A 14,115-nucleotide genomic window follows, 5' to 3' on the forward strand; every position below is an offset into this window, starting at 1 on the left:
ACAAGCAAACGTGATGTTCTAGTTTTGTTCTTTCTTTTTTTTTTTTTTTTTTTTTTTTTTTAATATTGAAGAAAGCTGTACTCTCAGACACTACTTTGGGAAAGTTTGTTAAAGAAGTTGGCTTTTAGTGGAAACACTGCTAAGCCTCTGTCAATTATCTCAAAACATTCAGGTTTCAGTCCATCCAGGGAATGGTGAGATATAAACATTTTTCTGTTTGTCACCTGATTCTTGGAAAATATGAGGAAAGTTCTGGTAACTCTAGAAGACATGGAGACAGTTTAAAGCCATCTAAACTTTTGAGGTTAGTCCAGTTCTTGATTTCTGAGATATTTAATAACTTACAGGTCTTCCCTTTGGTCCTCGTTCTCCTCGTGGTCCTTGTGAGCCTGGAGGTCCCTGAAAGAAAGATTAGAAATATTAAATATCTTTCAAACTAGTTAACTATTAATAAATCTCTGAAAGTATGAAATTTAATGCTTATCTGAAAATTAATTTGTGGGGGTTTTCTTCCATATCATCATAAAGAAAACAGCTACAATCACCAAGTATTCAATACTTCTTCTCAACTGTACGTTGCCTGAAGGGAGTTGAACCAGGATGCAGAGATCTACAAAATGGTTTCGTCTCTTGTGTGCTCCACGGGTTAATTTAGCAAAGTTTTTCTGAATGCTGGAGGCTCTTAATGCCCAGATGTACAGGTCTGAGACACCCTTCCTGCTAGTCCAGAACTGCTCTCTGCTTAGCCACAGCCAGGGAGCAATACCGCACCTCCTTCTACTCCTGTTAGAAAAGCATTCCCCAGGATCAACCCCGCACAAAGGTCCTCAGACATGCACACACTACAAAACACACATCCATTCACTTAGGGCATGGGCTGATCTGAGACTAGTAAAAAAAAAAAATCCCGTAATCATGTTGCCTCCTCAAATCCAGCAGCTCTACAGACAACACCCACTACAGGCATGGAAGAGTCCTCCTTCACATCATCCTCACAATAAAAACAGAAATGGCAGAAAGTGGGAAAAGACACAGAAACAGAAGATCAGAAAATACTTACAGCTGGTCCAGGGCGGCCTCGTATCCCTGAAACCTAAAGAAAGCAATATAAATTAAAGTTACCACACAACATTATGGCTATATTTGTCATGGTTACCCTACAGAAAATTAGCTTTTGAAAAGTAAATAGCAAGAGAGAAAACTAAAGTACCAGGCAAGTTGTAAGGCCATTTGGGAACAAAATAAATATATAAATTCCATGGGTTATCTCTTTCCAGTTTGGTGTCTTCTTATAAACAATATGAGCAAAATCTTGGAAATAATATTGTTATTGTAAAAAAAGATTAAATAAATAAGTGAAATACAGTGATTTAGTCTCAACTTATCTATTTTTTAGATTTGTCTTCATGCTAGAAAGGGATAATAAAGATAGAAAGTGACAATTTATTTCACCCGTTTTCTCACGTGTCTCTACACTTTCCAAATACTAATGTACCATTATACTTCCACAAAATTCTAACTATAAAAATAAAGATTATGACAGATTTACCTCTGTAAGATTCTTTTTCAAAATGCAATTGACAGGAATTTCTAATGTTACATATTTGAAACAGCATAATTAATTCCATTCCTTTCACTCCTAGGCTGTACATTTTTGTTGTATTTCTTTTATTACAGCAATTCTGCTTTAAAGCACTAAAATGTACACTTCCAGGGTGTGCTGATAAATTAAGAAAAATACGGACTTACAGGTGGCACTATTCCAGGTTCTCCTTTTTGTCCCTGTAGGAAAAAGTTACAAGAACATCAGATGGCAGAAAACAAGTGAAAGTACAGTTAACAGCACCAATTTCACCAATACCATCCCTCTGACCATTGCAAATGCTAAGACCTCTAAGGATACAACTGAGACTAAATTAATGTACCTGCAATAGCTAATCCATACTATTTTTAATGACTACAGACACTGATTAAATGAAGGCTATAAATTAACAGACTCTCTAACTGCGTAACATACTGGCTGAAAGAAGAGTCAAACTAAAAAATTACCATGATGTAAAGTACTAGAAAACATGTTGTAGTTCTGTTATTGGATTATTTGATTCACATGACATGTAGCGCCCAGAGCAGCATTCAGATTCCATTTCTTCAAGGTACTAAATTAAATTCATTTAATTAAATCTATGGATATAAAAAACCTGTATGTCCATCTGCAGCATAGGGACAGAATACAAAATGGTATCTCATAGCTCCAGAGTGAAGGACACAGCATTTTCCAAATGACTTTTCTTTGAGCGGAATGTGTTGACAATGATTACATGTTACATAAAATAACAGGGTTTATTGGTGGTAACCGTTTTATTAAGGAAAAAACAAGATGACTTTGTAAAGATAAAAAATATCCTGCCTTGTTTATCAAGTAATAATAAGCTGGTTACAGTCCATTTACTTCCATAAACTACCTCTGCATAGACAGCTATTCGGTTTATTGGGTGTATATACTTGATCACCTAAAAATTATTTAAATTATTTCTTGTAGCTGCTTACTGTCTTAGAAGCTCATTTATCAGAATGTATTTTAATTTCTTCTGCAAGAATAGACCTTCTCTTTGTTTAATTGCATACTGTGAGAGATACCGCCCACAGAACCAGAGCTCTGTGCAAGAACGCATCATCCCAGTGCTACCTACTGCACACTGGACAGCTAAGTCTCAGCAAAAAACAAGCTGCAAATTTTAATAATCTGGCTTCTAATGACCTAGTGGTCCCTTTCCTCATTTTGTACCACTGCTAGAGATGAAACAACCAAACGATCCAAATGAATTCCTTTGATGTAGACAGCAGGGATTTTCACCCAGGGGATTCTCTATATTAAGACCAGGATTTTTCCCTGCATCCCAGCATTTTTTCCATACGGACTGCAATCTCCCTAGCTACTGAGAAAGACCAAGAGGAAAAAATTAAGTGTTTTTAACAGAGATTATATTTAACTTCTGTGAAACCCTCCAAGAAGATGTAAGGGATTCTTTTAACAGTTGCAAAGTTGCAATACATTTAAAAAAAAAACAACAACAAAAAAAAAAAAAAAGTAAAGGAAATCTTACCTTTCTTCCTCTACCTATTAAAAAGAACAAAAGAAGAGAGAAAATTAATGTTTTTACTCTGAGAGATAGGACACAGTAAGAGTTGAGAGAAACTGTTGCAGCTAGAGCCGTCCCTGACGCTGGATGCACAGAAGATGATGTATTGCCTCCAGGGAGCTGAGGAAGTTCCCAGGGACATGCATACTCCCTTGTTCAGGTGTGAGGAATCGGAATGGTTTGCAGTGATGTCCCCAGGTTCTCAGCCTTTGTCATTATTGCACAGAATTAGAAAAAGCGCTTTAGGAAAGCAGAATATATTGTGGGGAGTTGTCAGAAGCTGGCCTAATGACTGACAGTGAAGTCAAAGGAAGCTTTATTACTGACTTCAATACAAGCAATGTTGATGGATCCACAACATATTACATGATGTTTTTCAAAAGATAGAGCTGACTGAGGGATTTTTGACCTTTTCTTGTTTGAAAAGCACCTGCAATATCATGTGTCTGTATTCAGAGCCATACAGCCACACTCACATCCACAAAAATCCTTCAGAGGAATATTTTATTAATACCTTGAAAAACAGTAAGGAATTCTGGAATGTATCCATACTGCTTTTACATTTGCTGGGTGTACCTTGTTGGCGTTGGCCTAATGCCTCCCAAAACACAGCAGGATGCACCATCTATTTATTGATGCTTGCCACATCTTGTTCCTTTGCTCAATTACACAAGTCCCTACTGCATGCTCTTTATCACTACTTTGCTAAGCTAATCAATAGTAATTATATCTCCTGAAGAAATTGCTTTAATTATTATATACAGAATGTAGTTCAAATTCTTCAATGCACAGTATTAATGAGCATTAATTGCAAAATTAAGAGATTTTCTTTTAGGAAAGAGGGGGGATTGGATTGCTTCATCCAAGTCTCTCCAGGAAGAAGAAATGGACTGGAAAAGACATAATATTTAAGGTATATAACAGAGTATGCAAATAGGGAGTTTAATAATGCTAATTTTTTTTCTTATGTCTCACAAAAGGATCACGTGACCATGTTTTCACTTTGGAGAAACACTTTATACTGTTTACATTTTACTGTTTACATATAATGCTTACATTTATTCATCTATTGGAGGAGCCTCGAATTGAGCATTTTATTAAAGCATGCACTTATTTTATTATATACATTTATATAATAAATATATATTTATCTTAATATGTTTACTCTATATATTTATCTTAATATATTTATCTTTCAGTTCCAGATGAACCCCAAAAAGAAGCCAGAATTCAACTCCCTTGAAATAACAAGACGGAATTCAGATCAACCTTTTAGTTACTAATCCATTTGGGCTTATAGCAGATTCATAGTCAGAAGAAAACTGTTTCCAGAGCCAGCTCAGGTGCAACCCAAGATGGAAGATAACTGCCAAGTATCTACTATTTTCAGATTTCAACTTTTGCCGTGGAAATACTATTAGAAATGTCAACATCATGAGGCTCCTAGTTCTTTGGGCTGTCTCTCATTTCAAAAAAGCAAACTGCAAAGCAATCTTACCAATGGTGGTGTCAAAATCACGTGTTGTATGGGGACATACAGGACAGCACTCTCCTGGGGGCACCTGCGGGTTCTCACACTCCAGCACATCTTGACACTGGATTTCATCGCAAAGAATAGCTCCGTTGTCACAGACACAAATCTGGCATGGTGAGGGCTTCCAAATATCCCTGTTCAGGTACATCTGGCCATTTTGAGTGCAGGCTATTTCTTCAACATCTTCTCCTGGGGTAGGAAAGAGAATATACAACACATTTTCCAACCATGAAATCAAAGGAGGAGTAGGTCTGGACAAGGAAAGAGCGCATCTGGAGATGAGAAACAGCATCACACACACAAAGAAAACAGTCCACCAGCACAGCTGAAGTTGATATTAAGGACTTTTAAATATCAGCCATCTTAAATGTTTTCTTATTTTACCTTCTTATTTCCTGATCAGAAAGAAGTAAATCAGAGTCATCACAGAGTGCACAAACCCACCACGGTATCAAATGAACAATGCCTTGAGAGTCTCTGGACGTCATTCTGCTCAGTGGGGTACTAACTCTGCATTGAGGAACTCCTGCCATGCGCCTGCTCTTTGTTGTGTACAGGGCATTAGCGACATCTGACTGGGGATAAGGACCTGTGAGACATCTGTACAAAAGGGACCTGCTCCCAGCTGCAGGCAGCTTACACAGCCAGACTTATGACAGTGTTTGAAGAGACATGACAGTGTCTGTTGAAAAGAAAAAGCCTCATTTATTGGGGTCTTGGTGTAAGGTAATACCAACACAGAGAATCAAATCTTCCAAACAGGACAGTCACTGTCCAGGGGCAATAGCAGTCTTCATTGCAAGGGTACTTGCAGCAGTGTCTCCAGCTGAGTGAAGAGAGGCTCCTCAAACTACTTATTTTGCTCGTTTTTTATAATCCAGCTGGTCACGGCCCTACATGATTACCCCAACACATGCATAAATTATTGTTATGGATATATATTAACTACATACAAAATACCTCTTAAATATTTTAACTATATATGAAAGACTATCCTATATTGTCATTTATATAGGACCAGCATTGACTGACTCCATGCATATATCCTTTCTATCTGCATCCTCACATATGTAGACAGAGATTCGTATGGAGGTCATTCTATTTTACTGAAGTTGCTTATGTCATTTTTAACCTAATCCACTTCATTTACACGTTTACTTACTTTCTTTTCTTAATACTACCACTTTCTTTTTCTTTAATTCCAACTTAGAATTAATTTCTTCCTAATTATTTAGAAATCCATTCAGTATAGTTTTTGCTCTCTCCTCTCCAACCAATCTGCTGTCACCAAGGAGGAACAACAACCCTGGTTGAAATTATAACTTAGAAATTTAAAAAATCTCCGCATTTGACTGACAGCAGAATTTAAGGGGACATAACCATCTGTTTAGGTACTGTTCTATCCATACTTAGGTTTATGCCTTTGTTTTCTTCCTACGCTGTAGGCAAATACTCCAAATACCAGGATTATTTTTTTTTAATCATGAGGTGAGTATATCTCAGTATCTTCCCCTAAAAATAAACTATGTCTGATAAAGAATTCAAAAATCAAGTAAAGTGGAAACGTTTCTTTCATTATGCAACATTTTACAGAATGCCCTGTCAGAAAAAAAAAACAAAAAAACAAAAAAACTTGTTCGCTTTGGTCCAATGAGTATTTCATCCTCTAAAGGAACACAAGAGCCCGCAAAAGCAATGAACTGTCCTCAGGCTGCCCCTAGACAATGGGTCACAAACCTGCAAACACCAAGAACCCCAATGCCAAGACACCCTCTGAGTCACAGCAAAGCTGTCACACACAGTCCAAAATGATTATCCTGACCCCTGGAATACTGCAGAGGGGATTAATCTTACCTGGGTGGGAGCTCCCTCTGACCACAGAAACATTTCCTATCCAAAATGTCTCTGAAACTGGACAATCCAGTTACAACCATTATCTGAAAATTCCCAAACAGCACTAATTTCTAACTGATGTAAGACTGGGAATAGAGGCGATTTTATATGTATATATATAAAAAAATGTATATATATAGAGGACACATCCCACTTGTCATAGATCAAGACTGTTATTTTTTAAGAAAACATGTTATTAGAGTAAAAATTAACAGTTCTGAGCACAAGGACAGTTTCACTGTTCTATGCATTTCTGTCTTAAATTAAACCAGATGTAAATAGAAAAATCACAAAGTAATAAATAAGAACAGATTTGGAATTTCAGCTTCATGCCTTAACTCAAGTCCAGTTACTCCATCAATGTCAAAGCTTGGAGAAATGGAGCAGATGTATAATTAACTGTTGCCTGCCATCACTAACTTTTGCAGCTTTCTAACAGAAACTGAAATCCAAATTTATGCCAGGTCAGCTCCTCTCTTCAATCAGTTTATCACACCAACTGACAAAATGACTCGAAAGGGGTTGCAGAAGCTCAGGAGGAAATGTTTTCAGTGTGAAGTAAAGACATCGACCAAGTGTGCTGTACAGTCCATTTATGACACTGTGAGAATTATTTTCCAAACTGCAGATCGTATTTTGGAAAGCGCTCTTCTCGCTTCTCCCTTGTGTGCATGACATAATGCACTGTCTGACATATTTAGCCTTTTCCCCCCAGATGTCTGGCATATGGTCTATGTCTTCCTTAATGTATCACCCGCAGAACTCGCTGTGCTGCTCAGAAGAGCAGCAGTTTGCATAAATGAAATTTCTAAGTTACTGAGCCCAAAGTCAGCATTCTGTCATAACTTCAAATAAACCACATAGCAACTGCTTTGGCAAATCAGAGCTGAGCCAGATGGTGACTAGCTTCTGCCTGGGTCCCGCTCAGCGGCTGAGAAAGAGGCAGACAAAGGCGGGGGGAAAAAAGCACATACCAACTTCTGGAAGCGTACTGAGAAGTCAGTTTTCCTATCAGATTGCAGATACGCTCATAATTAAAAAAAAAAAAACAACACCAAAAAAAAAAAAAACCCACCCCACAATACTGCCAGAAAACACATTTTCAATTTTAAATCTTTTGATTATGTTTGGTGCTTCTAGTTTTCCTTTCTGCTGTGACTGCATTACACTGAGAGAGTAACTGAAAAGAGCAGCTATTTCAAAGCCAACTCATCCCACAAGCACATTGTGACATTTTACTCTCAGGCCTGAACTGCAGGCATGTTTTCCATCTACACCCAGACCGGGAAAGGCAGCAAAGGAAATTGCTCCACCATTTCCTCCCTCGTTTGGAAATCAACAAGATTTTTTAATTACAGAGACCAAGTCACAAATTCTTTATGTCGCATGTTCTTTCTACCTCTGCAGTTATAACACAAGGTGCTGCATGGTTTGAGAAGCAGCTTTGGAAATTCTCAATGTGGTAAAAGGATCTGCTACCCATTAACCGATTCCTTTCTTCCCAACAAAAAGTACAAGTCTAACTAGTATTGGACCTGACTAAATCTACAGGGTTGCAAATCCACTGAACTCAGTGAAAATGTGTTTCAAAGCAGTCTGAAAATACAAAAGTACAAAAAGTACAAAAGTACAAAAATACAAGGTAGAAGAAATACCCTATCATGCATTTAAGGACTCATTCATTCATGAGCTTGCACAAACGACCTTTGTGAAATAAGATTTCAATTAAAAGCACAGTAAGTACAATGCAATTATTTTTCTGCTATATATTGATCTGTTGGAGTATCAGTTTCGCTTTAAAGAACTATTTGATCAGAAGTCAAACAGTTATAGTTAATACACTATATCTCAGAGACTGCGCATCAACAGTTTGGAAGTAAAAATCTCATCATGCACTGACATCCCCAGGCCCAGTTTTGTGACAACACTGAAATTGTACTAATTACTGGGGGGGGGGGGAACCCCATCCCAGCCACTAGATGGCTGTCAAAGCCCATCCGTCATCACCGTCAAAGAAGTTTCCGCACAGTAAAGGCGTGCAAGGCACACCCTCCTTTGGGCATTTTATACTGAGCTTGTTTTCCTTTCAAGCACATTTCTCTCAAGGTTAATTCCACTCTTCAACAAGCCAACAATAGGACAAGTGTTTTAAAAGACAGCATATGAAACCATTTCAATCTTGCACCACCAGATATACATCATTTTGAAAGCAACACCTGGAAATTCACTGCTGCTTGGTTTGCTGTTTAAAGTTACTCCTCACTGTTGTACTCTTATTGCTTTCATTGACTTCTAATTCACATCCTGCACGTGAACAAGGAAAGTGAGGCCTGGGCATGGAACCAGGTGGAACAAAAAGAAAGAAAGATGGAAAATAACATCATAAAAACATAAAATTAAGGGCGGGAGGGGAGGGGACAGGACAGAATGGACAGACACGACACAATGTCTTAAGTAAAAATGTTTTAAAAGAAAAGGGTAAGAAGGGGGAGAAAAGGAAGACTATTCCACACGTACAAACTGGGAGGCTTGCTGAAGCTGTCATCCTCAGGTCATTTTTCCTTGCAGAAACATCCCCAAAGCCCCAAACTATACTCTCCTGTTCCCAGTCTCTGCTTACAGACAACTTAATACAGAAGCAATCAATCACCATTACCTCAGCTGAAGAGATGGCACGTATACGATGGAAGGGAATACATCTCTCAATGCCCTACTTAGGGGAAAAAATGGCCTGAGCAAAATCTGCCGATATAAAGGTTTTCTGCAGAGATTAACAATTTTGGTTCATCGATGAAATGGTAAGGAAAAGAAAAGCATCTGACAGCAAAGCAGCTCCATTTCATTGCATTTTCACTAGTCCTACCAACACGATAATTAAAGGAGCCTGATGGCTGATAGACCTACAGCAGTAGAGAACATAGTCTAACAAAGGCAGAAAGGATGATGACTGGTATTTAAAGCACAGTCTGCCAGTTTTATGCTTTCTTCTGCCAAAAGGGACTTGTTGATGGATACTGTAACCAAACCCCAATGCTTCTACATTGCTTAACATAAAAAGACTAGAACAGAAGAGGTATGGTTATTTCTGAAGAAGAGGAGGCTGAGGGGAGACCTCATCGCCCTCTACAACTACCTGAAAGGAGGTTGCAGAGAGCTGGGGATGAGTCTCTTTAACCAAGTAATAAGCGATAGGACAAGAGGTAATGGCCTCAAGTTGCGCCAGGGAAGGTTTAGACTGGATATTAGGAAGTATTTCTTTACAGAACGGATTGTTAGGTGTTGGAATGGGCTGCCCAGGGAGGTGGTGGAGTCCCCATCCCTGGAGGTGTTTAAGAGTAGGGTCGACACAGAGCTGAGGGCTATGGTGTCGTTGGGAACTGTTAATGTTGGGTTGATGGTTGGACTGGATGATCTTCAAGGTCTTTTCCAACCTAGACAATTCTGTGATTCTGTAATGAAAAAGGGTTGGAAACAAAACAGCTTGTTCAGGTAGCTTCTCAACCTCTCTGTGTCATCCTGATGCTAGTTTGTGAAAAGTTTAAGGTTACACAGATACAGGGTTTTTTAGGTTTAAAAAAACTTCTAGAATATGAAAAGCTGAGTTTCAAGTTATGAATTACAAAATTTAATCCTACTGACTCACAAAGCAGAGGTGCAGAATTAAATCAAAGTGAAAGATGATACGTGCTAACAACCATTTTGCAGATGTACTTCTGTGTATGTGTACAGACTGTCAAAAGAGGGACAAGAGGGGTTTGGTGTTAATTATCTTTGACTGTCAGCCTGCTGCAACAATAATGTAGGGTTTGATCCAGTTCCCAATAAATCAATAGAAAAAAATATCTCATTTACTCCAGTAAGAATCAGACCACCTGTTTTGTTCATCTTTTGGTAACTTTTTTTGACTGGTAATAAATAAAGTATTATGCAAATTCCTATGCCATGCAAATTATAATGTAAACACCTATTGTTTTGAAAATCAGGTACTTTTCAAAATTGCTGATAAATACAAAACCTATTTTGCGTTGGTTGCACAGAAACAATTCTCATTAATAATGATTAACACAAACAGTTTACATAAGTACTTTACAGTTACATACACAAGGATGAACCTGGAATCCCTTACCAATAAAAGACTGAACTGATTCACAGTTCACTTAATACGAAATATTTGATTGTCAAAATGAAATCAGATTTGAATTCAGACATTTCCATTCAAGATACATCATACATCTCAGTGAACTTTAGATAACAGCTACAAGTACAACAACGCACTTAAATCCAAGTAACTCAACATTCTCTTAGAAGCACTGACAACTAACAAGGTCCGTAACACATTGATAATTCACTACAAGTTACAGAAGATGAATGTTCTCTCCATGGCTTCAAATTCAGTTTAAGCCTCCCTGCACAGCCAAGAGAATAAGCAACAAATGACATGCACAGGTTCATCAAGAGTATCATGCAGAGGATGTATTCATTACAGGACTGTCTAAAAGAATAACTAGCACAGACTTTCACTGCTCTAAAATAAGATGACTTTCTCAAAGTCTGTGGCTCTGTGTTTTCTTATGCCAGCTGAAGGTCCAGATGAACATGTCATTTTGCATTCCCCCTATGGTTTGCTAAGGAAATTAGGTTTATGTGATCCCACTGGCTGCACTGGGACATCTGTGTCCCCAAGCCCATTTGATTCCAGTGGCTGATTTCAGCCAAGTTTGACAGAGACATTGTGAGAGATCATGCCACTAAGGTAATTGTGCTCCTGCAAATTTTGTGAACATGGACAGTTATGGAGAGAAGAGAGTTCCAAGTTAGTGCCCCACCAAGGCCCCCTTGTAAAACAAGTGGATAATAACAAATCCCTTTCGTTATACTTTTGGGAATGCACACCGGCACACAGTTTAAAACACAAACCTGTAGGAAAACAGATTTCATCAGAACTGTTTCTTAGGAAGAGGTGGGGGGGGGTTAATCCATCCTGCAGAGTTTCTGCTTAAAAAAATCCTAGAGGATAATTTGCAAAGTTGACAATAAATGTTTTTAAAAGCATTCCACAGATTAAAAGACATTGAATGGTCTTAATTCCAAGTGAGTTTTCAATGTGATTGATTGATGGGGTCAACCCACTAGGCAAGGAGCTACAACCCTTTGTGCCTTGTTTCAGAGGTAGAAAAGTCCCAGGATGCTCTCCTAAACGATGTAGATAATTTTAGAACATGTATTTTAGGACTGGAAAAATTACAGACACAACTGTTTTTCCTGCAGAGTCCTCAAATAACGTTAAGTATGAATAAATACTGCTAAGTATCAAGGTACAAGCCTGAGACTTAATTGCTATAGCAGTTAACCAAAGCCTTACTAAAGACAGACATAGACTATGCAGCTGTCCAGTCGTTTCTGGCTGGCACTAAGGGAAGGGACTTCACCCTCTCAGACTCATCAACCAAGAAAATCCAACCTCCAAGCTCTAAACAACAGTCCAGAGGCAGAAAGCGACAGCAAAACAATACACCCTGACTCAGGAGAAGAGCTAAGCTCCCAGATGCAGGGCGCTCTGAGGGTGACCTGGCAACTGGGTTTTGTCTCTTTCAGAAAATTGTGCCAAAATAAGTAATTCTCTTTTTCACTCAGCACTGTGATTCCAGATTTGGCTGAATAGGGAAAACTGAAAAGTAAAAACTATGCTTTGGATACCATTAGACTCCTCTGAATGAATTTTAAATTAATATCCAAAGTATACAACTGCTTGTCCACTGTTTCCTTAACTGGATGGAAACAACACTACTTGGTAGTCCTTATTTCCCTAACTCACAGGTTCATGTATTTACATCTCTATCAGTGCGAATAGGAGTTTTGCTTGTCTTTTTATGGATAAAGTTTATTACAAGATTCAACACATGCTGGATACAAAGACAGAATATACTGGGATCCCTTCCAGTAAAAAGGATTTCTCTAGCTGGTCCCACAGCACTATCCAACATTTATTATACTGTTCAATTCCCTAAGAGCATCTGATGATGTTGTATCTGCATATTAATGTCACTGTTCCTGAGCTACTGAACAAGACTCAACCCTTCTAAACACCTCGTCTCATGCTACGGACAGGGCAGGGAACTGCAGCAGCAACGCTTCGCCAAAAGATTGGTCAGGCTGGTCCTTTTCTGTTAGTTACTCCACAGTCTGCATACTTCAAAAGTAATTAGTTAAACTAACTCACTAGAGTTAACCCATGAATGAGGTTAGATGTTTTCAGTTTGTTTTTCTGTTTTTACTTTGGTTCACAAGTACGATGGCTGGACACGTTGCTTGGTGCCTGTAGGAGAATAGGGTGAAGGAGAGAGTTTGAAGAGCTTGATCTGCCAACAGTGCTTATACAAGTACTCTCAGATGACAGCAATCAAGCCTCAAGCATACAGTGGGAAATAAAATTACTTCCAAATGTCTAAGGCTGTGCAACGATTGTAATGGGGAGGCTTTCGGGGCATGCCTGAGAAAACACTGTCGCAGATTTCAGCAGTTGGAGCAAATCAGTCAAAAGCTGAAGTCAGTAGCAGGGTGCCTGGTGTCTGCCGAAGCCCACACAGCCACAAATGCCCTGCTTGGACTTTGTCATGCAAGGTAGTTATAGGGAAGTCAGTTCAGCTATAGCCACCTGTACCACAGTTTTCTTCTTGACTGGGGGCAGAAAAAGCCTAAAAAGAATGCTTATCATGGCCAATTATTATGTTTTATTATTTCAAAGGAGTCCTGAGGCAACAGAGATCATTTGTTTTTCTAAGAAAAGTGTTGGAGCACATTCTTGACTCTGGGATGACATTTTTAAGCGGAATCACTTTCATTTGCATGAAAGACAGGCCGGTCCCACAGAAACAGCAGATACTTTTGGCAGGGAGCTTACGAAAAGACCATACAGCCAGAGCACTTCGGTCAGTGGAGGCAGACCAGGGCCAGGGCTCTGCACTGCTGAACACTCACCAATTTGGCCATACAGGCATTGTCTTTAAAATTAAAGCAGAATTAAAACTGCAGTTAGCACATCTCCTAAAATGTAAGAGGCTTCATTCTGGAAGCAAGCACGCCCTGACAGTGGGAATTCTGCCCAACCTGCTGCTACTGAAAATTAAAGCAATTCTTATCAGGACATAAGGAACTGTGCCTAATGTATTTAAACCTAAGTCTAAACCAGCAAGATTACCATGAAAATGTAATATTCTTCTACTGTCTACTTTGGCTCACTGTTCTAGAATCCATGAACATTTGATTTTGGTCTTTCCAAAATCCAGTCTTGGACTGCTGTGCATCAGTAAAAAATAATGCATTTTGGCTGTGAAGAAAATTCTCTCAGCTGCTTCCTGTGCCAGTATCAGCGAGACATGTTTTCCACACACAGTACATTTTGGATTCCTGTAGTAAATCTATCTGCGATCCACAAGAAGCCATCTTGTTTGTCCAGCCAGCCAGAAACTGATTGCCCAAGCGACAAGCCGTGCAGGGTAAGATTGCACTGTGTCAGCCAGGCTCTGAAATTATCATTTCTTGATGGTC

The 14,115-nt window shown here is 38.8% G+C and overlaps 1 protein-coding gene across 2 annotated transcripts in view; it reads right to left on the bottom strand.

Annotated features, from left to right (window-relative positions):
• The window catches only part of COL5A2 (collagen type V alpha 2 chain), a 113,060-nt gene that overhangs the window by 49,683 nt on the left and 49,262 nt on the right, over window positions 1-14,115 (bottom strand). For both annotated transcript variants that reach the window (XM_074872682.1, XM_074872683.1), the window contains exons 2-6: window positions 4,639-4,863; window positions 3,105-3,118; window positions 1,750-1,782; window positions 1,061-1,093; window positions 346-399 (exon numbers count right to left, since the gene is read on the bottom strand). In XM_074872682.1, coding sequence (XP_074728783.1) covers window positions 346-399; window positions 1,061-1,093; window positions 1,750-1,782; window positions 3,105-3,118; window positions 4,639-4,863 — 359 coding nt within the window. The remainder of the gene's footprint in view (window positions 1-345; window positions 400-1,060; window positions 1,094-1,749; window positions 1,783-3,104; window positions 3,119-4,638; window positions 4,864-14,115) is intronic.

This window comes from Strix uralensis, chromosome 6 (assembly GCF_047716275.1).
Source record: "Strix uralensis isolate ZFMK-TIS-50842 chromosome 6, bStrUra1, whole genome shotgun sequence".
NCBI classification, from domain to species: Eukaryota; Metazoa; Chordata; class Aves; order Strigiformes; family Strigidae; genus Strix; species Strix uralensis.